Source organism: Leucopleurus acutus (assembly GCF_964270905.1).
Source record: "Leucopleurus acutus genome assembly, chromosome: 11".
In the NCBI taxonomy this organism is placed as follows: domain Eukaryota; kingdom Metazoa; phylum Chordata; class Mammalia; order Artiodactyla; family Delphinidae; genus Leucopleurus; species Leucopleurus acutus.
In genome coordinates, this window is record NC_139152.1 from 39,277,766 (window position 1) to 39,302,053 (window position 24,288).

The 24,288-nt window shown below is 48.9% G+C and overlaps 1 protein-coding gene across 2 annotated transcripts; it reads right to left on the bottom strand.

The window, feature by feature from the left end:
- Positions 1-9,521: 9,521 nt before the first annotated feature.
- Positions 9,522-23,724, bottom strand: ENDOU (endonuclease, poly(U) specific; the record flags this gene model as incomplete). Of its 2 annotated transcripts, XM_082849793.1 has the most annotated exons (9): positions 9,522-9,642; positions 10,266-10,408; positions 11,136-11,242; positions 11,892-12,005; positions 14,648-14,847; positions 15,231-15,402; positions 15,881-16,015; positions 16,547-16,618; positions 23,670-23,724. In XM_082849793.1, 9 exons carry the CDS (start codon positions 23,722-23,724, stop codon positions 9,522-9,524), a joined length of 1,119 nt encoding a protein of 372 aa, XP_082705919.1. The 2 variants fall into 2 exon arrangements, with proteins under 2 accessions (XP_082705919.1, XP_082705920.1); XM_082849794.1 differs by lacking the exon at positions 16,547-16,618.
- Positions 23,725-24,288: the final 564 nt, after the last annotated feature.

A 24,288-nucleotide genomic window follows, 5' to 3' on the forward strand; every position in this document is an offset into this window, starting at 1 on the left:
TTTCTGTTTTGTAAGTACATTCATTTGTATCATTTTTTTAGATTTCACATTTAAGTGATATCATATGATATTTGTCTTTCTCTGTCTGACTTACTTCACTTAGTATGATAATCTCTAGGTCCATCCATATTGCAGATGACACTGTTTCGTTCCTTTTTATGACTAAGTGATATTCCATTGTGTGTGTGTGTGTGTGTGTGTGTGTGTGTGTGTGTGTGTATCACATCTTCTTTACCCATTCATCTGTTGATGGACATTTAGGTTGCTTCCATGGCTTGGCTATTGTAAATAGTGCTGCTGTGAACATTGGGGTACATCTTTTCAAATTAGAGTCTCTGTCTTTTCCGGATATATGCCCAGGAGTAGGATTGCTGGATCATATGGTAACTCTGTTTTTAGTTATTTAAGGAACCTCTGTACTGTTTTCCATAGCGGCTATACCAATTTGCATTCCCACCAACAGTGTAGGAGGGTTCCCTACTGTCTGTTTAGGTCTTCTACACATTTTCTGATTCTGTTGTTTGTTTGTTTTATATTGAGCTGTATAAGCTGTTTGTATATTTTGGAAATTAATCCCTCTTTGGTTGCATCATTTGCAAATATTTTCTCCCATTCTGTGTGTTGTCTTTTTGTTTTGATTATGGTTTCCTTTGCTGTGCAAAAGCTTTTAAGTTTAATTAGGTCCCATTTGTTTACTTTTGCTTTTGTTTCCATTACTCTAGGAGATGGATTCAAAAAACTATTCCTGCAATTTATGTCAAAGAGTGTTCTGCCTATGTTTTCCTGTAGGAGTTTTTTGGGGTTTTTTTGTTTGTTTGCTTTGTTTTTGTTTTTGTTTTGCGGTACGCGGGCCTCTCACTGCTGTGGCCTCTCCCGTTGCGGAGCGCAGGCTCCGGACGCGCAGGCTCAGCGGCCATGGCTCACGGGCCTAGCCACTCCACGGCATGTGGGATCCTCCCGGACCGGGGCACGAACCCGTGTCCCCTGCATCGGCAGGTGGACTCCCAACCACTGCGCCACCAGGGAAGCCCCCTCTAGGAGTTTTATAGTATCCGGTCTTACATTTAGGTCTTTAATCCATTTTGAGTTTATTTTTGTATATGCTGTTAGAGAATGTTCTAATTTCATTCTTTTACATGTAGCTGTCCAGTTTTCCCAGCACCACTTATTGAAGAGACTGTCCTTTCTCCACTGTATATTCTTGCCTCCTTTGTCATAGATTAATTGACCATAAGTGCATGCGTTTATTTCTGGGCTTTCTATCCTTTACCATTGATCTGTGTGTCTGTTTTTGTACCAGTACCATACTGGGTTATTTTGTGTGTGTGTGTGTGTGTGTGTGTGTGTGTGTGTGTGGGTGTGTGTGGGTGTGTGTTTTGGCTGCACCACACAGCATGCAGGATCTTAGTTTCCTGACCAGGGATCAAACCCATGCCCCCTGCAATAGAAGCACAGAGTCTTAACCTCTGGACTGCCAGGGAAGTCCTGAGTACCATACTGTTTTGATTACTATACCTTGTAGTATAGTATGAAGTCAGGAAGCATGTTTCCTCTCGCTCAATTCTTCTTTCTCCAGATTGTTTTGGCTATTTGAGATCATCTGTGTTTCCATACAGATTTTAAGATTGTTTGTTCCAGTTCTGTGAAAATTGCCGTTGGTAATTTGATAGGGATTTCGTTGTATCTGTAGATTTCCTTGGGTAGTATGGTCATTTTCACAGCAGTGATTCTTCCAATCCAAGAACACGGCATATCTTTCCATCTGTTTGTGTCATCTTCAGTTTCTTTCATCAGCGTCCTATAGATTTCAGCGTACAAGTCTTTTGCCTCCTTAGGTTGGTTTATTCCTAGGTATTTTATTCTTTTTGATGTGATTGTAAATGGGGTCGTTTCCTTAATTTCTCTTTCTGATAGTTGTGTTAGTGTATAGAAATGCAAGAGATTTCTGTGTTATAATTTTATAACCTGCAACTTTACCAAATTCATTGATGAGCTCTAGTAGTTTTCTGGTGACATCTTTAGGATTTTCTAAATATAGTATCATGTCATCTGCAAACAGTGACAGTTTTACTTCTTCCTTTCCAATTTGGATTCCTTTTATTTCTTTTTCTTCTCTGATTGCTGTGGCTAGGACTTCCAAAACTTTGTTAAATAAAAGTGGCGAGAGTGGGCATCCTTGACTTGTTCGTGATCTTAGAGGGAATGCTTTTAGTTTTTCACCACTGAGTATGATGCTAGCTGTGGGTTTGTCATAGATGGCCTTTATTATGTTGAGATACGTTCCCTCTATGCCCACTTTCTGGAGAGTTTTGATCATAAATGGATATTGAATTTTATCAAAAGCTTTCTCTGCATCTACTGAGATGATCATATGGTTTTTATTCTAGCAGAAGTTTTTAGTGTTAATGAAGTATAGGTTATCAATTTTTTCTTTCACGGATTTTGCCTTTGATGTTGTACCTAAAAAAGCATTACCAGGGACTTCCCTGGTGGCACAGTGGTTAAGAATCCACCTGCCAATGCAGGGGACACAGGTTTGATCCCTGGTCTGGGAAGATCCCACAGGTCGCGGAGCAACTAAGCCTGTGTGCCACAACTGCTGAGCCTGCACTCTAGAGCCTGTGAGCAACAAATACTGAGCCCACGCACCGCAACTGCAGAAGCCCCTGTGCTCTAGGGCCCACGTGCCGCAACTACTGAGCCCGTGTGCTGCAAGTGCTGAAGCCCACGTGCCTAAAGCCTGTGCTCCGTAACAAGAGAAGCCACGGTGAGAAGCCCGTGCACCACAACAAAGAGTAGCCCCCGCTCGCCGCAGCTAGAAAAAGCCCATGCGCAGCAACGAAGACCCAACGCAGCCAAAAAGTAAATATTTTTAAAAATAAAAAATAGGGTTTCCCTGGTGGTGCAGTGGTTGAGAGTTCGCCTGCTGATGCAGGGGACACGGGTTCATGCCCCGGTCCGAGAAGATCCCACATGCCGCGGAGCGGCTGGGCCCATGAGCCATGGCCGCTGAGCCTGCGCGTCCGGAGCCTGTGCACCGCGGCAGGAGAGGCCACAACAGTGAGAGGCCACAACAGTGAGAGGCCCGTATGCCGCAAAAAAAATAAAAATAAAAATAAAAAAGCATTACCAGACCCCAAGTCACGTAGGTTTTTTTCTTATGTTATCTTCTAGGAGTTTTATAGTTTTGTGTTTTCCATTTAGGTCTATGATCCATTTTAAGTTAATTTTAGTGAAGGATATAAGGTCTGTGTTTAGATTTTTTTGCATGTGAATGTCCAGTTGCTCTAACATCACTGACAAGTTGAAAAGGTTGAAAAATTGAAAAGATTACCTTAACTCCGTTGCACTGCCTTGGCTCCTTTGTCAAAGATTGTTGACTATATTTAGGGGTGTCTATTTCTGGGCTCACTATTCTATTCCATTGATCTACTTGTCTGTTCTTTCACCAACACCACACTGTCCTGATAACATAGCTTTATAGTAAGTCTTAAAGTTGGGTAATATAGTCCTCCTTTATTCTCCTTCAATATTTTATTGGCTCTTCTAGGTCTTTTGCCATGCCATATACACTTTAGAATTAGCGTGTTGATATCCACAAAATAACTTGCTGGAATTTTGATTAGGATTTCACTGAATATGTAGATCAACTTGGGAAGAACTGACACCTTCAGTATTGAGTCTTCCAATCCATGAACATGAAATATCTTTCTATTTATTTCATTGTTCTTTGACTTTGTTCATCAGGGTTTTGTAGTTTTCCTCATATAGGTCTTGTGTATATTTTTTTAGATTTATACATAAGTATTTCATTTTTGAGGGGCTAATGTAAATGGTATTATGTTTTTAATGTCAAATTCCACTTGTTCATTGTGGTATATAGAAAAGCAATGACTTCAGTATATTAACCTTGTATCTTGCAATCTTACTATAATTGCTTGTTAGTTCCAGGAGTTTTTTCATTGATTCTTTCAGATTTTCTACATAGATGATCATGTTATTTGTGAATAAAGACAGTTTTATGTCTTCCATCCCAATCTGTATATCTTTTATTTCCTTCTCTTGCGTTACGGTATTAGCAAGGAGTTGGGGTACAATGTTGAAAAAGAACTGTGAAAGGGATCATCTTTGCATTGTACCTGATCTTAGCAGGAACCTTTGAGTTTCTCACGATTAAGTGTGATGTTAGCTCTAGGTTATTTTGTAGATAGTCTTTATCAAGTTGAGAAATCTCCCATCTATTCCTAATTTACTGAGAGTTTTTATCATGAATGGGTGTTGAATTTTGTCATAGGCTTTTTCTGCATCTACTGATGTGATCATGTGATTTTTCTTTTTTAGACTGTTGATGTACTGGGTTACATTAATTGATTTTTGAATGTTTAACCAGCCTTGCAGACCTGGAATCAGTCCCACTTGGTCGGTGGTGTATAATTCTTTTTATATTGTTTTGGATTCAGTTTGCTAATTGTGGTCTGAAAGCAGATATTGTATGGCTTCTATTCTTTTAAATTTGTTAAGGTGTGTTTTATGGCCCAGAATGTGGCCTGTCTTGGTGAATGATCTATATGAACTTGAGAAAAATGTGTATGCTGTGTTGTTGGATGAAGTAATCTATAGATGTCAATTATATTCAATTGATCAGTGGTGTTGTCGAGTTCAACTATGTCCTTACTGCTTTTTTATTGCCAAATCTGTCCATTTTTGAGAGAAGGATATTGAAATATCCAACTATGATAATAGATTCATGTATTTCTCCTTTCAGTTCTATCAGTTTTTGCCTCATGTAGTTGATGCTCTGTTGTTAGGTGTATACAGTTTAGAATTGTTATGGCTTCTTGGAGAATTGACTCCTTTATCGTTACGCAATGCCCTTCTTTATCTGTGGTAACTTTGCTTGCTCTGAAGTCAGCTGGGTCAGAAATTCACATAGCTACTCCTGCTTTCTTCTGATTAGTATTAGCATGGTATATTTTTCTCTATCCATTTCCTTTTAATCTGTACATGTCTTTACATTTAAAGTGGGTTTCTTGTAGACAGTGTATAGTTGGGTCTTGTTTTTTGATTCATCCTGACAATCTCTGTCTTTTTTTTGTTTTTTTTTTTTGGCTGCATTGGGTCTTCGTTGCTGCACGTGGGCTTTCTCTAGTTGCAGTGAACAGGGGCTACTCTTTGTTGCCGTGCGTGGGCTTCTCATTGCGGTGGGAAGATCCAGGAAGATCCCACATGACACAGAGCAACTAAGCCAGTGCGTCACAACTACTGAGCCTGCACTCTAGGGCCCGCATGCCACAACTACTAAGACCATGTGCCACAACTACTGAAGCCCACACACCTAGAGCCTGTGCTCCGCAACAAGAGAAGCCACCGCAATGAGAAGCCTGCTTACCGCAACGAAGAGTGGCCCCCGCTCGCCACAACTAGAGAAAGCCCCCACCCAGCAATGAAAACCCAACGCAGCCAAAATTAATTAATTAATTATTTAAAAAAAGAATCCGCCTGCCAATGTAGGGGACACGGGTTCAAGCCCTGGTCTGGGAAGATCCCATATGCCACGGAGCAACTAAGCCGGTGCGCCACCACTACTGAAGCCCGCGTGCTTAGAGCCCGTGCTCCGCGACACAAGAGGCCACCGCAACAAGAAGCCCCCGCACCGTGACAAAGAGTAGGCCCCGCTCAACGCAACTAGAGAAAGCCCACGCGCACAGCAACGAAGACCCAATGCAGCCATAAATAAATAAATAAATAAATGTCCTTCTAAAAAAATAAAAAATATATATCTCTTCTGTTCCGTTTGCTCCTTCTTCTCCCGGTATTCCCATTATGTATATGTTACACCTTTTGTTGTTGTCCCACAGTACTTGGAATGTTCTGTTTTTCTTAGTCTTTGTTCTCTTTGCCTTTTGGTTTTTCTGTACCTATCGAACTATCCTCAGGTACAGAGATTCTTTCCTCAGCAGTCCAGTCTACTAATAAGCCCATCAAAGGTATTCTTCATTTCTATTACAGTGTTTTTTATCTCTAGCATTTCTTTTTGATTGTTGTATGATCAGGCCACCCAAGATGGCTGTTCTCTTGCTCTCTGCACATCCCTGTTCAACCAGTCCCTGCCTTACCTACACCCTACTCACATGCCTGACCTTCCCTCTTAATCATAGAGCCTAATCAGTAAATGCCTACATACTTGCCCCAGGTTCCAGCAAGGGACTGTTCTAACCTTTAGATCACAATGTCTGCACTATGATAGTTTCACCATCATACTAGTGTTGCCACCATAGAGGGGCAGTGAGGGGCGTGCTGAGGTCAATTCCCTCTATCACCGGTAACCTCGCTCTCCTCTACCCACCCACCCCCATGGTAGTGAATACTGCTGCCTGCCACCTGGTGCACAGAGCAGGGTGTTGCTCCAGGACCTTGCTTCAGGCATGTAAGATCCCCCTATCCACTAAGCCATTGATGTCTCTGTCCTCCATCCTGGGCTCTTTCCTCGGCCTGCAGGCTGGGCAAGTACAGGGCTTGCAGGCCTGCGGGGTGCAGCCCAGTAATTGTTTCTTAGAACATCCATCTCTTTGCTTACATTGCCCATCTGTTCTTGCATGCTATCTACTTTATCCCTTAAAGCCCTTAGCATATGAATCATAGTTGTTTTAAATCCCTAGTATGATAATTACAACATTCTTGCCATGTCTGGTTCTGATTATTTGCTCTATCTCTTCAAATTGTGTTTTTTGCCTTTCGTTATGCAAGCAGAGAGGGTAGGGAGTCCCCAGAGAAAGAGAACCAGGCATGGCTTTCTTGACAGAAGAGAAGCCATTTGGGGCCTAAGCCATTCTGTAATCTAAGCCTGGCCACAGTGCTTGCCCTTGAACAGGTCTGAGTATTTAATGATCTTAAGGGAACAAAAGAATGCAGAAACAAAGGACTGTTATCAGGCAAGAGAAGTAACAATAGCAAAGATCAGGAAAAAAAAAAAAAAAAAGATAGCAAAGATCAGTGGTAAAAACTCCCCGTTCTGTTTCAGTAGTAAAGATTAACCTGGGGGCTTCCCTGGTGGCACAGTGGTTGAGAGTCTGCGTGCCGATGCAGGGGACACGGGTTCGTGCCCCGGTCCGGGAAGATCTCACATGCCGCGGAGCGGCTGGGCCCGTGAGCCACGGCCGCTGAGCCTGCGCGTCGGGGGCCTGTGCTCCGCAACGGGAGAGGCCCCAACAGTGAGAGGCCTGCATAACGCACACACAAAAAAAGAATGATGAGCCTGAAGAGCTCAACCACCACATCAGCTGGAAACTGAGGGGTGATGTTGTTGACCTTTTCTGACCCTCTACTAAAGCTTGGACTCTGTCAGACAGCCCAAGCCCCTCCATGAACATGCAGGGGCCCTTAGCTTAACACTTCCCCAGTTTTGCTGTTTGGGGTGACACTGCTTTCGGAAAGATCCCCAGTGTTCTCCTTACTGTGGCTGCAAGTGAGAAATCCTTCTTCCTCCCTATCTTTGGCCTGGTTGTCTTTTGGCTCGACACCCACCAAAAGGGGAACCCCGTTTTGGGGTAACAGTTTTTTCTTGATAGCCAGACACAATGTACCAGTAAAAGAAAGTGCTGTAAATAGGCCTTTAGTAATGTGGTGGTGAGGTGTGAGGGGAGGGAAGGCATTCTGTAGTCCTCTGTAGGTCTGTCCTTCAGTCAGCCTATGCCTCTGTACTGTGAATTTCACAAGTGTTTCTCCCCGCTTGTGCGGAGAGGATGGATGGAAGGGGGCTGGAGTTGGGTAATTTCTCTTCTCCCACTTGGAAGGCTAGAGTTGGGTCTCTCCCTACCTGTCAGTTAGGCTCTGACAATACCCCAGCAGCTTAGGCTCTGGCGAACTAGCTTCCCCTCAGGGCAGACTTTGTTAAGAAGGACAGAATGCTCTGGAGTATTTCAAAATGGTTTCTTTTCTCACACCGGTGCGGGAAGGCTGAGGGGATTTTTCTCACACGTTTATTACAGGAGCTCCTGGAGGTACATTTCACAGCATTGCGCAGGCGCCCTGTGACTGGGTCCCCTGGAGTTTTTAACGCTCAGAGCCAACTGCACTGAACCTCCAGCAGTTATCGATTACAGTTCAGGTTTTTGAACCACAGCCCTGGTTTCTGTGTCTTCCTACATTCACCTGTCTTTCCAGTCCGAGGGCAGCAGTTTGCCTGTGTTCTCCCCTGTCTTACAGATCCAAGAAGAATCGTTGGTTTTTCACTCTGTTCAGTTTTTACTTGTTGTTAGGATGGAATGGTGACTTCCAGGCTCACTTATATGTGGAACCAGAAGCGGGAAGGGCTCTCCTTCTGCCCTTCACATTACAAGTCCACCAGGTGAATTCTCCACCCGTCTTAGCTAGAGAGACTTAGGTGAGTCAGGAACTTTACCAAGATACCACATCCTCCAGGTCATCCCAAAGAGCCACTAAAGCCAGAAGCATCACTCCCAGCCCTGCTCCACGGAAAAGGCTGGGAGACAGACAGTTGAGGGGGGGGGGGGGCATATGCAAAGAAGAGACACATTTCAAGTTTTCTGAAATGACTTGAGACTCAAGACTCTACAGCATAGTTCAAGCCTTGCCCTGTGGGACAGCATCTGGTTCCCAATGTGATTAGGGGAGAAATGCATAACTGAGTGAAATAGGGAGCCCCAGTCTCCCTGTCTTCCATTCTAAGAGCTTATGCAAATTATGGCTGCTGAGTTAGACTTAAAATAATTACGTTAGTGACACCAAGCTCTAGGTTCCTTTCTTCTTCTGATGCAAAATCTTCCGCCTAGGAGGGGAACTCTTTTACAAACTATTTGGAATCAAAATACAGCTCTGTAACTGCACAAAATACCCACAGTTAGGAAGCTTCTTGTTGCAGTTACCTAGCTGACTACAAAAAAATCGGGCCTGGAGGAGTCCACTGCCGCTCCAGCCTACTCACTGCATCAGCCGTTACCCTCCCGCGGACCCTGTTCTGAGAGGATCTCACCCTAGAAAAGACCAAATACCCACCCTTGATCTCCATAGCCTGTTTTATTTGAGGCCCCAGTATGGGGGTGATTACAGTTTGCAGAGCTGTGTACCATAACAGCCATTAGGGTAACCTTGAATTTCTCTCAGCCATTCTTCCTAAGAACAATTGAAAACATCTTCACAGTAAGAATGTCATCAGGTTTGCCTTCTCACCAACCCCCAAAAGAGGAAATGGGGCAAACCCCTTCCCTTTGCATTAAAAGGAAACATGAGGCCTGGAGACCTCAAGGACTTATTCAGGGTTCCACCTCCCAGCAGGGCAAAGAGCTATTGAGGGTCCCCACCTTCTGTTTCCAAAATGCTGGAGGACAAAGATGTGACTGTTTCTCTAATTTGTATCTTTTCTCTCTTTCTCATAGGGGCATTTCTGGATTGGGGAGTCCCTCCCAGTCTCCTCCATTCCCTCCCCCTCCAGCGCAGAGCAAATAGCATCTCGGTCCGACAAGAGCTCTCACTGCCCTCACGCCCCTTTCTAGCTCGAAGCTCTATTGGGTAGGAGACACCACGTAGGCTGTGGCGATGTACTTCTTGCCATTTCCGTAGGTTGACTTGTCCCAGGCATAGGTCTGGATGGCCAAGGGATGTCCACCCAGGCTTAACTGGCACCTGTGGGGAAAGATCAGCAAATCATAGGGACCTGCTTCACTCCACCTCCGTCCCCAAGCTGGAAGGATGAAGTTCAGCCCGCGCGGAAGGGCTCCACCCTGTCTTAGCCTCTAAGGGGGCTGCCACAGCTCGCTTCAGCCTCTGCCTCTGGCTCCCCACGTGCACTCTGCAAACTCTGTCTTCTTTTCTGTCTTCTTAGAGAATACTGCTTCTCATCTGTCCTACAGGAATATTCTCAAATCCGACTCTAGAGCTGCAACCCCCAGAAATGAAATGTCCGCTTAGGGTTTCAGAAGTAGTTGGGCCCAGAGTCCTCAAATGTTAGAGAAGATGAGGGCCAGTGGTTTCTAACTGTACTCTCTGGGGCTCCAGCGTTCCCCCAAACAGCCTCAGGGGCCAAACAGAGAAGCTTGCAGCCCCAGGGCAACTCCATTTCTAACTGTTTTGTATATTAAGCTCCTGCATACGATTGCACTTGGAGGAGGCAGGGGATGTGGTTCTGCTGCTGGGGTGAAGGTTGGCAGCTACACGACTGATCTGATCAACAGCTTCACGTTCCAAGACAGAAAACCGAGGCCCAGAACAGTGATTTGTCCAAGCCCTCCTGAGCCACCAGGACTTACACTTTGCCTGGCCTGGCGATGAAGCACAGGGAGTAAAGGGCAAACTCAAACTCGGGGCTGCTGCCGATGAAAGCTGAACCCATTTGCTTGTAGTAGCCGTCCCAGCTGAACTGCAAGGCCAGCACCTTGGGGTAAGAATCCCCCTGCGGAGAGAAGGGCGGTAAAGGGGGTCTGCTGAGTGCCACAGTGCGGAGTCGCACGGAGGGTTGGCTAGGATTTGTCGAGGGCCCGTGGGGGTCTGTGTGAGCTTCCTGGGGAGACTGGATTCTTTAAATCGACAGAGGATGCGGTCTGCCCTGCTAGGGTATCTGAGTCCTGCGCACACCCTCTCTCTGGAGCCGCCAGCTCGCATCTCCCAGAAAGGCCACAGTCGGCATCCATGTGCCCGATGCCAGGGGAGCAGGGACGTACCCGTTCCCTGTGGCCCTCACATGCGGAAGAGAAGGACAGCTTATTGCCCCCAAATTATTTCCAGGCTCAGGGCAGCAAAGGGTTCTTTTTTTTTATAAAAATATAAGAAGTTTAACTCAGACTAGCCAGACTGAAACTTCAGCTGACACCACATTCGAAGGAAATTCAGGTCTTTGGTTTTCCCCTCAAGGATTCTCCCCTGCCCACACTCTGCCATCCAGAGAGGATGCCCTCTGCCCCCTGCCCCCTGCAGCTCGGGAGCCTTCACTGTTTGGAAGCGTCCTGGCTGGCTAAACCCTCTTTCCAGCAAATGGGGAAGTCCTATTCACGATCCCCGTTAGACTGCCAAGAGGGTCAGGGTGGGAGACAAGTCTGCCTGTTTGGAATTCAGAACGAGGACAGGACGTCTGGGTACTGACGGCGCTTTTCCAGCCCACGGGGTCAGCACTCAGTTCTCACGGGCCCGTCACAGATGTGACTGTAATAGTCAACCAGGCCCTCCTTCTCCTGCATGTAGAAGTGGATCCAGTTATGGAAGCCAGAGACCTTGCCTTTTTTGACTTCACCTGTAATAAACAGATCAAGGTGGGTGACCTGGGCCTCCCCTCCGACCTCTTTCCCCACTCCCGTGCCAAGGCTGTACCCCTTCTCCAGTCTCTTATTCCTAGAATGTCCACCCCAACTTCCCGAAGGCCCTCACGTCCCTAACTCTCACCTCAGAAAGCTACACACACACACACACACACACACACACACACAACTCCCATTTCAGCTGAAGCCCTTGGGAGAGTTCCTTCTCCCCACTGACCCTGGGCCATTCTGAGATACTCCTCTAGCCATTTCCCTAGGAGCAAGCCAGACTTGGTGGGAGCCTTACGCTGGGGCAATGGGGCCTCCTTAGGAAACTGCTGACCAAGCCCTGGAAGCAGAGGACCATTGAGAGGTAGACAGCCAGGGCCTCAAACACGTCTCTCTTCTTACGTGTGCACCTTGGGAGCCCCGGTGTCTGGGCTTCTTTCTCCCTCTGATACTCCAGAAGAAACTGGCCCTCAAACATGGCCCCTCAGTCCCCTCCCTCTTGGCCAGGGAGCAGACGTGCCCTGCCCTGCGAGCTGGCTCGACTACTGATTCATCGGTGCTGATGCTGCCCTGTGCCTGAGGGAAGCATCTCTCTTCATCCCTCCAACTCTTTCTTCCCAAGCAGAGTAATCCCACCTAAGAAGACATGTTCAAAGCCGCCTGAGTCCCCGTCTTCTTTGCCTCTTGAATACAGCCCAAACCACATGTTTTTCAAGTCGTTGACGAACTCCTGTTCTGTGCTGTAGCGGTCTGGGGAGAGGAACACAGAGGACTGAGGAGAGGGGAAGGCAGGGCCAGATCCTGGAAAGCAAGGAAGGGCCACCTGCTCCAGCGTGACAAGAGACAGGTGGGTTCCGCCAACATAGTCAGTTGTTCGCTCAGCAGTTATCTATGCCATAGATTCTATGGGGCGCCTGTTCTGTGCCAGGCCCAGATCTAAAGGCTGAGGATTCATCAGGGAATCACAAGGACAAGATTCCTGTCTTTATAGTTTATATTCCGGTAGAGGAGACAGATAATAAACAAACAATAAACGGTATGAGTTCACATAAGTGCTATGAAGAAAATAAAGCAGATTGTCCCATGATGCCTGGAGGTGGGGTTCGGGTGGGAGCTTTTCTAGAAAGGCCTCTGAGAAGGTAGCACTGATCAGAGACCTGAAGGGTAAGGAGTCAGCCGTGCAAAGACCTGGGGGAAAGAGCCTTCCACGTAGAAGGAGCAGCAAGTGCAAAGGCTCCAGGACACCCCGGTGTTTAGAGAGCTGAGGGCCCATGTAGCTGGAGCACAGCCAGCAGGAAGGGAGAGTGGTAGGAGAGGAGGTCTGAGAGGCAGGCAGCTGCCAGCCCATGCAAAGAAGGTTGGAGCTCAGTCAAACCTTAACAATAAGAAAAATAGTTTCGATTTACTGAGTTTGTTCTGTGTACCTGGCACTGTTTGAGTGCTTTCAATCCTCACATAGATTCTTCATGTCAGGTTGTTACCAGGCGTTCCTGGTGGAGGAAATGGAGGTGGGGAGTGGGGAGGTAAAGAGAAGAATCAAATATAACCGCTGGGCTTTGGGCCTGAGCAACTGGATGAAGTATGGGGTCATTTATGAGATGGGGAAGATGAGGAAGGAGCAGGTCTGGAGGAAGAGGCAGGAACCGTGAGTTCTCTTTACCCTAAGTTCTGAGTAGATGCCAGTTAGACAGGCAGGGGAATGTCAGGGCTGGAGATCTGAATTAGGGAGCTAGCAACTATCGATGGTTCACTGCCCAGAATTGTGTGTAGAGGACGCTAAAGAGATGCCAGGCATATTCCCTCCTTTCAAGGACTTAAAACACGGTTGGGTGCTCCAGTGGGTAAGAATCTGCCTTCCAGTGCAGGGGATGGGGTTTCGATCCCCGGTCAGGGAACTAAGATCCCACATGCCAAGGGGCAGCTACTGAGCCTGCGTGCCACAACTAGAGAGCCCACGCACCGCAACTACTGAGCCCACACGCCACAACTAGAGAGAAGCCCGCGCACCTCAACGAAGAGAAAGCGTGCCGCAACTAAGACCCCACGCAGCCAAAAATAAAAATAAAATACAATAAACAGTTTTTTAAAACCACGCAGTTGGAAAACAAGACTAAGAACACACGATACAATAGAGAACGCCTTCACAATCTGAATGGCTACAGCTTACCGGGTGCCAGGCTTTCCACTGAGTGTTTTACATGCATGAATCCCCCAAGACCGCATTGCACAGACAAGGCTCAGTTGGGGTCTGAGGGTCAAACGGCCCAGGATCCCTTGCGTCATTAGCAAGTGAAACCAAGTCTCTCTGGCCCAAGGCTATTTTAGGACACACTCCAAACCCTTGACCTCTGAAGAGACTCCGAAAGCCAGCTGTGAGCTGCAGCAAGTGCAGCTTCATAAATGAGGTGGAATGTGAGCTAGAACTTTAAGGATAAGTGGGATTTGGACAGGGAGAGAGGCGTAGACCGGGTGGGTAGTGGAACAGCCTGGACTAGGGCTCAGTCTCGACCTCCAAGATCCTCTCCTGTGTTTACTACAAGGAGAACGCCAGGGGGCAGTGCAGGATCGCGCCCTCTTCGCAGGGCTTGCTTGTGTGTCACCGGCTTTACCTAAAAACAGTGTTACTAACTCTTAACGGGGCCACCGGAGGATGGAATGCAACGGCTCCGAGCAGCGGCGATCCCACGGCCAGCAAGGGATGACCAGGACGGAGCCACCCCCAGGCAAGGCCCAGCTGCCCGGAGTTCAGGAAAGGAATCTGGAGGACACCAACAAACACACCGCATGCCAAGAAGTCCTGCGGCCCAAACCTTTTTTGGTCTGATTCACATGTATCTGTATCTGGAGTCTCTCCAACCAGAACCCTTCCCAGTATCACGTCCCCCTCTGAACCTTTGTTGATTTTCTGTTGCTGTGTCCCCAGCAAAAATGTGGAATGGGCCGGCCTCCTTCCTGGACTTAGTGCCCGATGAGGGAGCGGGGGCAGGGACCCTACGTGCCTGCAAAGCGGTGCTGAGTCCGGGATCAACTCAGGTGGCAGAGGAGTGCCCTGGGGGCTGAGCGGGAGCTGGGTGACTCACGGCCCGCGGAGAACCCTGAGACCGAAGTAGCGAGTGGGGGGCAAACCAGGCTGCTAAGATTAGGTCAAAAGGTGGGTTGACTTCGAAGCCGGACAGAGGATTTTTCAGCTCCTGCTTGGGTCTGTGGTCTCTTCTAGGCCCCTCTCTGTCCCCTCCCAGAGGTCCACTGGCCTCCACCTAGTCCCCACCTGCTCTCTTAACCTGCCCGCCGTGGAGCCCCCAGGGGTGCCTGGCCCGCTGTGGGCACACCGCGTCCTCAGCAGGGCCTCCCTCTCTCTCGGGGCCTGGGGGAGGCCTCACGGCCTCACTCACTCTGCCGGTGGAGGAAGCCGTAGAGTTCCTTCATGACGGCCGTCTTCATAACCTCGCTGAGGAAGGTGTCCTGCTCAGCCAGCTGCTGGGCTGTGAAGTGCTCCCCGCGGCCCACGGCCCGCTGGTAGTTGTCGAGGAGGTTGATGAAGGCGGCGTAGGTCGGCTTGGAGAAGAGCTTCTCATTGACATACGTGAAGAGCCTGGGGCAGGTAGAGGGAGGCCCAGTGAGAGGCCTGCACGCGGAGCAGAAACCCCTCCAGAACTTCCAGGTGCAGGGGCAGGCATGAGAGGGTTGGGTTCAGAGGCAGAGTGGGGACTTCACATACTCTTGGGGACAACGCATGAGGTCCCTCTTTTCTTCCACTTCATCTCTTGGAAGGTCAGTTCTATTCTCAGCCCAGCCAGTCCCAGAAACCCTCCCAAATGGATCCCCACAGGTCCCCAGATGGCTTTATCTGTCTCTGGAGACCTATTTTTTTCCCTCTCCCTTTGGTCCTGCCTGCCTTGAGGAGAAAAGAGCTGAAGCACCAAAGCGAGCAAAGCTGGGGGAGCGACTGCAGGAAGAGGCCTGAAGGGCGCTCACGGCTCTGGGCAGCGGTCTACTTGGTCTCTGGCCTCCGAGCGCGAGGTGCATTTTTGGCGATTGAGAACAATGTCTTCCTCCTGGGCTTTGTTGGTGTCTGCCCTATAGATCTTCTCAGAGATGCTCTGCGGTTCCCCCCTGGTTATGGCATCGCTGATGCGGGAGAAGCCCTCTGGGAGGAATTGGGGGAGGGGTATTTCAGAGCCCGAGGGAGGCCAGGGGGCAAGCAGCTGTCTGTGTGCATCCCCTCCTGGGCACCTTCCAGAAGCCCGCAGCGGGGGAGAGGGGCTGCAATCAGGCGCCCTAGTGATTGTAGGGCAGGGGCCTAGCGGCCTAAAGGATCCTTAAGTTCAGCACATGGCCTTGCCCACAGAAGGTCCATGAAATAGCCACACTGCCCCCTGCCCCTAGGAAATTTCTCGCACTTTGGCACGCATCAGAATTGCCTGGAGGGCTTGTGAAAACAGAGTCGTGGGCCCCTCCTCCAGAGTTTCTGATTCAGTGGGTCCGGGGTGAGCCCTAGAGTTTCCATGTCTAATAAATTCCCAGGTGATGCTCATGGTACTGGTCCAGGGACCACACCCGGAGAGCTATTGCTCTAGAGAGTTCCTCTGCCTCTGGGGCTGTGCTAAAGGGAGCAGGAGACTGACCACGGCCACACAGGCTCTCGAAATCCTCGCAGCAGTTTCCAAACTTTGGGCAGCGGGCGTTGCAGTGGCATAGGTGGTGCTTGTCGAAGGCTTCCAGGCAGCGGCCCCGGCAGGAGTTGGGTGCCGAGTACAAGTCTGAGAGGACAGAGGGGAGGTGTGTCCTGGGCTGACCTCTAGGGGTCGCTCCCCGCAGCGGCCAGGCCGTGCCCACTGCATGAACCCCACCCCACCCCGTGCCCCGCCCCCCAGCCTTGCTTTCCTGATGCTTCCTATTAAAGAACTCCAGGGAAGGAAAACAAACAAGGCTAATCGGTGCACACCCTTCACAGTCAGGAAGTCCTTTCTGGTGCCGAACTCTACTTTCTGGCCTGTTGTTTTTATAATCTTCCCTCTCTAAAAATAAAATCTCTTCCCCTTCCCTGTCCCTCTCAGCAGGCCTGGGACTCTTTCCTGCCTACCCCCCAGGTCACTGAGGCCCTGGGGCTTCCTCCCTCCCAGATCCCAGGAGTCCAGCGAGCTGCCCTCACCACCTCTAGGTGCTGGATTTGGGGTCCCATCTGGCTTTGGCCTGGGCCTGTGGCCGCTCACGTGGCTGCCCCCTCCTCGTCATCCTCTCACGTCCCTCATCTTTATCCCGAAGGCCCCCCTCTGGGGAGGCAGACTCACCGCTAGCCGGGGCCCCCTCCGTCTCTTCTTCCAGCTCCAGGAATGGCTCAGGCTCGTTGAGGTCCTCATCAGCTGTAGGTCAGAGAAATAAAGTCACCAAACCTCCCCGAGGGGCCCTTCCTCTTTATCACTGATTCTCAGTCCTCCCAGCTTCGGGGACAAGCATGTGCAGTGGAAGAAAATACAAAGCAGGGGCGAGGGTACGTTGAACAAGTACCAGGTGAAGGAGGAGAAAATCTGAAGGTGTAAGACAGGGGGATTGAAAACTGTTCACGGAAGTGAAACAACATCCCCAGGCGACAACCCTCCTCGCCATTCACCCTTCTGGTACCCAGTGTGCTCATCTGTAGAAAGCGGAGGTGGGGGGCAGGAGGTGGTCTCTTCCGGGCTGAAAACTCTGAGGTTGGGATGACTTTTATTTAATGTAAATTGATAGGTGGATAGGCTTGAACTCTCCAAATGACAAGACCCTCATTTAGGAACATCGCTTACCTGTAATAACTCCCAGAGTCAAGGGTGAACTCCTCCCAGGCCTCATGGAATAAGAACTGTTTCCTGAGATACCAGATTCCCTTCTTTCTTCGCAATTACACTTGGCAATGGCCACAAAGGCTGCATTTGGGAATCTTTAGGTGCATTCAGAAAAGCACATTCCTATTGCTGGCCCATTCCCTTGCCTGCGAGCTGAGTAACTGCAACCTTGGCTCTGGGCAGAGAAGGGTGGAGCGGGGCTGGGGAGGAAGACGAGGGAATGAATGTTGCTGGGGACTCTGAGCTCCTCTCTCATCACGTAGGGGAATAAATTCTACCCCTACACCACTCCCCCCAAAACCCAACACTATTACAAAGTGCTTCAGAATCTGTCAGCGCGGTCACCAGATAGTATCTTGTTCTTACCATCAGAACCGTGGGGCAGGTTATTTATTCAGTCAACAAACATCTTCTGATCACTTGCTTTCTGCCAGGCTGTGTTTTAAGTGCTGACAGTCCACAGGGTTCTTAACTCAGCCACCGTTTATGCTAAATAGACCTTTGTGAGCTGATCTAGAGCCTCAGTCACCATTGATAACATTTTTTCTGTGGGAAAAGGATTCTGAGTTGCACATCAGAGACAGTGATGAAACGGCTGCTAGGCTGAGTATCGTCTCTATCTTGAAATGCCAGCCTGATTGTCCAAGGTGCACAGGTCTCCCTGTGTCTGCTACATGGGGCACAGGGCAGCAGAAAGGGGTCGGCTCGTAGAAAACAAACTTATGGTTACCGAGGGGGAAGGGGAGAAGGGATAAATTGGGAGATTGGGATCGACATATACAACTACTGTATATAAAATAGATAACTATCAATAATAAGAACCTCCTGTATAGCACAGGGAACTCTACTCAATACTCTGTAATGACCTATAGGGGAATAGAATCTAAAAAAGAGCGGATGTATGTATATGTATAACTGATTCACTTTACTGTACAGCAGAAACCAACACAACATTGTAAATCAACTATACTCCAATAAACATTAATTTTAGAAAGAAGAAGGGGGGTTGGCTCTGATCCTGGCACTGAGCTCTGGGCCTGGGTTTCCCTGCCTGGGTCTGATGAGCAGAGCTGCTAGTATGTGTGGTGTTTTTTGTGTAAATTGACTCAGCATTCTTTTGGGTGGAAGTAACTCTGAGGGCACATTGCTGGACCAGCAGAAACCACTCTTGGGCAAATTAGGAAAAGGTACGCCTTTCTCAGCAGACACAGCTCTTCACCGAGACACATGGCTTAGCGAGAAGGATACAAATTCAACTTTGGTCCAACTCACCTTCTCAACCAGGGGCCCTTGTGCAGTGCGCAACGTGCACAACCGTATGCAGTGGTCTTGCTGGCCATTACCTACCATGGGACACACGGTTTGACGGTGAACTTAGCAAGGCTTCATGTCACAAAGCAGAAGACCATTTATCTGGGAGTCTAAAATATTGGAAGCATCCAAACAAAGGAATTATTCAAAGTGAGGTTTTCAAATTTTAAACTGTGTAGTTGGAGTAGCAGAAGAACAACTGGCTTTTGAGGGCGATGCATGTCCCATGTAACCTCTGGCCTGGGAATGACAGGTCAGAGATGTGCAACCGCTCAGTCCACTCGCGATAGGAAGAGTGGTATGAATTGTCAGTTACTGATGCCATGCGGTCTTCCTGGTGGCATGCAAGTTGGGAAAGTTCACTACCACTTTTTTACTTTTGAAAATGATAATTGGTAATGTAATACATGCTAAAATAATATTTTCATTCTTTTGCTTTTTTGGGGAATTACTTAAATTTTCCAGATATTATTAATCCTGGTAGTTCAGACAGATATTCCAGGTAAACGACATCTACTTTATTTTAAGTTGGGGTTTTATGTTGGAGACATCCTAGAATACCCAGGACAAGTGGTGGCCATTACAGCGAGATGCGCATGACTCCATTTGGCCTACGGGCAGTAAAGGTCACAAACTTAGCTCTATGGGGATCCTACTCTCCTCATCAAGGCACCCTCTGCAGAAGGGTTCACAGACAGGGGCAGGAGCCCCACCTGGCAGGGAAGGTCATTGCTAGCTGCCGGGGAGAGGTACGTGCACAGCCTCCCATACACAACATAAGCCTCGTCCCCCCCACCCACCACCTGCCACCCACTGACTAATAATAGAGACCAGGATCACAGAGTCAGGTGCCAATCGGGGCTAGACCTGTAACACAAATGAGTCAAGAAGCAGGAAGGCAGTAGAAGGAGGTGGGGACGGTGACAAACCTGGGAACGATGCCCTGCCTGAAACTGGCTGCCACGAGCAGCTCCAGCCAATTGTTGCCATGTTGAGATGCAGGCTCAGTGTCGCCAGAGCCTCCAGTTTTTCAAAAGAAGGCTTCATTTCTATGTGAACTTTTCCAACTTTAAAAAATTCAGACAGACCGAAGAAAGAGGTCTGTGGGCTGGGCATGGCCCAGAGGCCACCGTTCACCTGTCACATAGAGGCTGGTGAGTCACCTTCGCTCCAGTGATCCCACCGGCCTTCTCCCCTCTGGCCTCTGCCTCTCATCCTGTGTCCCTTTGATGTCTTCTGCTTCTCTGTTCTTCCCTCCCCTTCGTTCGGTCTCCTCTGCGCCCTCTTCCCCCACTGTGTCACGTCTTTCTGTCTCTTCTAGTTTGGATTAGTTTAGCTCAGGGTGGGGAATGAGGTGGGTTTGGGTGAGAACTGGACTTTGGAATAAGATCTGTTATGTAACCACAGACCACATCCCTTACTCCAGCCAAATGGCTTGCAGAAGCCAGCTTTTGGTCACAAGGGGCATAAGACAAGAAATTTTGAAAGACATGGTACAAACCCACCAGCACTCCTAAAATAACAAGCCCGCCACAGCAAAGACAGTGGAGGGGGTAGCTGGCTGGGCACTCTTTCCTTTCACTCTGGGCTTTAAGGGTGATAACAGAGCCTTTGTTTCCATTTGAGGTTCCTGAGGTTTGGATTTAGTGGGTACTGGGTTTAGGGTCAGGCTGTGGGTTACGGAGAATGTCAAGATCAGAGTCAGAGTCACAGTTAACACTGGAATTTGTATGAATGAAGAAACTGAAACCTAATTGGGGCCCGGATTGGGGTGGGTTAGGTTTAGATTAAGAGCTAAAGTTAGGATTTGGTGTTACAAAGCAGAAACTAACACACCATTGTAAAGCAATTATACCCCAATAAAGATGTTAAAAAAAATAAATAAATAAGAAATAAAAGAATAAAAATTAATAAATAAATAAAATAAAGTTAGGATTTGGGCTTGAGTTAATTATTGGTAAAATAACAATTTTGTGTTGCTGTTCGGGTAAGGAAAGGGAATAGGTTGAAAACTGCAGGGCTGAGGAATGTGTCAAGACTAGGAGAGGAGAAATAATCCCGATTTTGCCTCAGCTTAGATTTGGGGTTTGGTCCTGGTCGTGATTCCACACAGGTGTAGCATCGAAATTTAGCGTGGATTGGGGTGGAGGTGGAGAAGAGAGGTATGGGTTTAGTCACTGGTTTGCATTCTGGGATTAGGGTTTATACTGTGCTAATGAGGGTGGCACAGCAGAGAGACAAAGAACCCGGACTCTGGCACCAAACTGCTCGAGGCCAGGATTCTGGTTCTTCTGCTTTCTAGCTGTGTGATCTTGGGCAAGTCATTTGACCTTCTTTGCCTCAGTTTCCTTCTCTGTAAAAGTGTGATAATAATGGAGCCCATCTCATAGTCTATTCATAAGAATTAAATGAGTTCATTTTGGTAAAGCACTTAGGACAGCGCACGACACACAGTAGCGCCACTTAGATGTTAGATAAATAAACAGTCAGTATTTCATGCCCATCTTCCAGGTGGCAAGTGTCCAGACTGGCTGGAGCAGTCTTCCCTGTCTACCTACTCAATCTAGCTGACTCCCTCCCTGGGTTTCAACTGGGCCATCGCTTGGGCTGGGGTGTCAGCACATTTATGTTGCTGACAGTTTCTAGCTGACGTCTCCGCTATGAGTCTGTGTTCTTTACATCAAAGAGGCGTCAAGATGAACCCAGGTCCTGAGGCAACTTCACACTGTGTAAAGGGCTTCCAGTGTGGCCAGAAAGGCAGATCCAGTGGATTGTCCCTAAAAGAGACCAGGCCCAAGGCCACTTGTCCCTCCAAGCCTAGGGGAACTCCCCCTGAATCTTGAATGGTGCTCCCTTGGTGCAACCCAAGTGCAAAGACCTTAAGGCGAAGTTTTCAGCCCAGGAGGAAGGCTGTGTCAGCTGCCTGCTCAGTCAGCCTGGCAGTACACCCAGAATCCAAAGGGAGAGAATTCAGACAAATCAGGGCAACGCTCTTAATGGGCCAGATCGGCAGAGTCCAAGGAAGGAATTCACCCCATTCCAGCAGCTGGCACCAGTCGAGAAGGGCTGCAAGTCAATAGTCAGCTCTGTAGAGCTCAAGAGGACGCCGCCCCACTGGCCCTGGCTGAGTGGACTTTTTCATCTCTGTTCAAGAACTTTGTCCCCAGTAGGAACCCCAGGCCAGGGATCCTTCACACTTCCCTGTACACCTCACCGTGTGCTTCAAGAGGACCTAGGGACTTGAGGGGGGAGGTTAGGAGTGGGAGGGACTTCTCCTCATACGTACCTCCCCGGGCTGCTCTGGGGACACTCAGGTGAGTGTCAGAGTGTCACCCTGACTACTCACTCCAGCGATCCCACCCGGTACCTCCCGTTCATACAAACCCTCTGTGTGCGCCTCGCTCACTAGCCAGGCTCCTGAATCGCCGCTCCAGTAATCCTCTGCCCCATCTCTCTGACTCTCTTTCTGCCTTACTCCATCTTGGCCTTTCTTCTCCTGGACAGAGGTACCCTCTCCAGTCCCCGGGAAGAGCTTGTCACCAGCCCCCATCCCTACACGAAATGCTAAATTTCTCCGTACACTCCAACACTTCAGTATGCCTCAACACCCAGTCCCAAACCACACTGCCCGCCAAGAAACTTGGTCCCAAACCTGGGTGTCCCTATATGCCAGCCCTCAGCCCCTCTGATGGTTGGGGACTCCTACATCTGTGCTTCTCTGGGGGTCTCAGAGGCTGTTCCATGGACACCTAGCCAACCAAGTAGATTCACTTCCAGGACCAGATTCCTGCTTCAATTCACTTGAAACAACCAGGGACCTAAGACTGGCTCCCGTGTTATTCATACTCTTGCATCTAAGTTCTGAGATGTTGGCATAGGACAGACAAGAACCGAGCCTCTTCCTCCCACTTCAGGAAAGAAGGAGGCATCACCCACTGGACCCTCTCTTCCCCATCAGTCCCACAGCAGGATCAGACCACCAGCCCCAGGGGCAAGGGCTCCATCTGCCCTTCTGAAGCCACCTTGGCCTCTGCCCTCAGGGATGTCCCCCAAGGATCAAATGTCTCCTCTCCTGAGACTGGAATGCCTCAACCCCACACCACTCCTTCACAGTAAGCTAGAGGCTCTCGCACCCTCCCTCATTCCCTACCGAGAGCTCTGCACCACCCCGGGCCCAGCTCTCTGCCATGTGTGCTGGAGAGGGGGTACACGATCCCATCCAGCGTGGGAGGCCTGGGAATGGCTTTCCCCTCCAAACGTTTTCCATTTAGGAATCCTGTTAGGGGTCTCCTTATCCACAACCTGACTGGAAATGATTCCAAGAGTAAATTTTATGTTTATATAAATTATTTTATATAAATAAATACTTGTTATATTACTAGAATTAATATGTTCTAAATATACTTATAAATATTATAAATGATTTTATACGTATTTATCTTTATAATCATAATCAAAGACCCAGTTTATTGAGCTCTCACTCCATGTAGGGGGCTTCTTGTACATTATCTTATTTCACCCTTACGACAGTCCTATGTAGGAAAAACCTGAGTGGGATTCTTTCTCCTTGGGCTGAGGATTCCCCCCACATCCCCCAGCCCAGCCCCCTCCCTTGGCACTCTCCCTACTCACCCAGTAACCACTAATTAACACATCACCGTCCGCATCTGCAGCTGCTGAACAGGAAAATGTTCCCATCCTTAGCCACGGGTCCTGTCCCTGCATCGCTAGTACCTGGGGGCCAGGACCCTTCTCTGCTTTAGGTCCTCTAACACGGGACAAGACTGATTCCTCTGACCACATGACCTGCCTCCTGGTCAGGGGCTCTTCCAGTTTCCCCGGAGCCTGCCCTCCTCCTAAGCCTTTACCCAGGGAAAGGTCCCACGCAGACAACTCACCTACCCCCAGGTAGCAGAGGAAGTGACCAAGGGCGACCAGGCCACTCAAAGCCAGTCGGCCACAGCCCAGCTTTACGCTATACAGTGGCCCCAGAAAACAAAACCTTGGTGAGATCAAAAGTCAGGCTGGACTAAGGGATGTTTGGGGCTCATCTTCCAAGTCGTCGAGAAGGGGCTTCCACGACATCGGTCCATCAGCTCTGCAGCTCCCTTCATACAACCCAATCCACTCCAGAGGCAACTCCTGCCTCAGACCAGGTTTGGTCTAAGGTGTCCATGGCTTTAGGACAGAGCTGGTTCCCTCTCTTCTCACTACCCTCACACTCTCCCAAGTCCCCCAACTCTCGGCAGGACTCCTGCCATCCCCACCAGTAGTGACTTACCAGCCCAGGCCAGGCCACAGAGCACGGCCACTGTCAGGGGAACACAGGCCTTCATGGTGTCCAGTTGGAGGCCAAAAGGCGACTGGCCGTTGGACTTTTCACTAGAGTCAACGTGAATATCACAGCTCCCAAATGAGCCTTGTTGCCCAGGCTGATCCTTTTAAAGACATCAGAACCTGTGGATCTGGTGCCTCCAGGTCCTTCCAGGTGGAAGGAGGTGGAGAGTGGGTTAGCCCAACAGCTGTTTGAAGCCCGAGGCAAGGGAACTAAGCAGGCAGGCAATGCCGGATGTTTAGAACAAGGAATGCTAGCTGTTTGTAGCTAGAAAATAGGTCATGCGAGCAGACACAGCAACTTGGGTCTAGTGTGGGGGGGAGCACTCATGAGCTCATCTTTGGGTGATGCCTTTCAAACATCCACCCACCTGCAGGCCAGGGTCTTGACCTTCCAAGGGCCTCGACTGGCTCCGTATTTGAACTACAGGTGCTCAGCATGAGGAACATAGTAAGAGGGTCATTATGTGTTAGACAAACAGGAAGTGCCTCAACAAGCTTTGGGGTTCCAGAAGGAGCGATCTAGGAGGCATAGGTCAGAAACAAGTGCTGTTCTTACTACATCA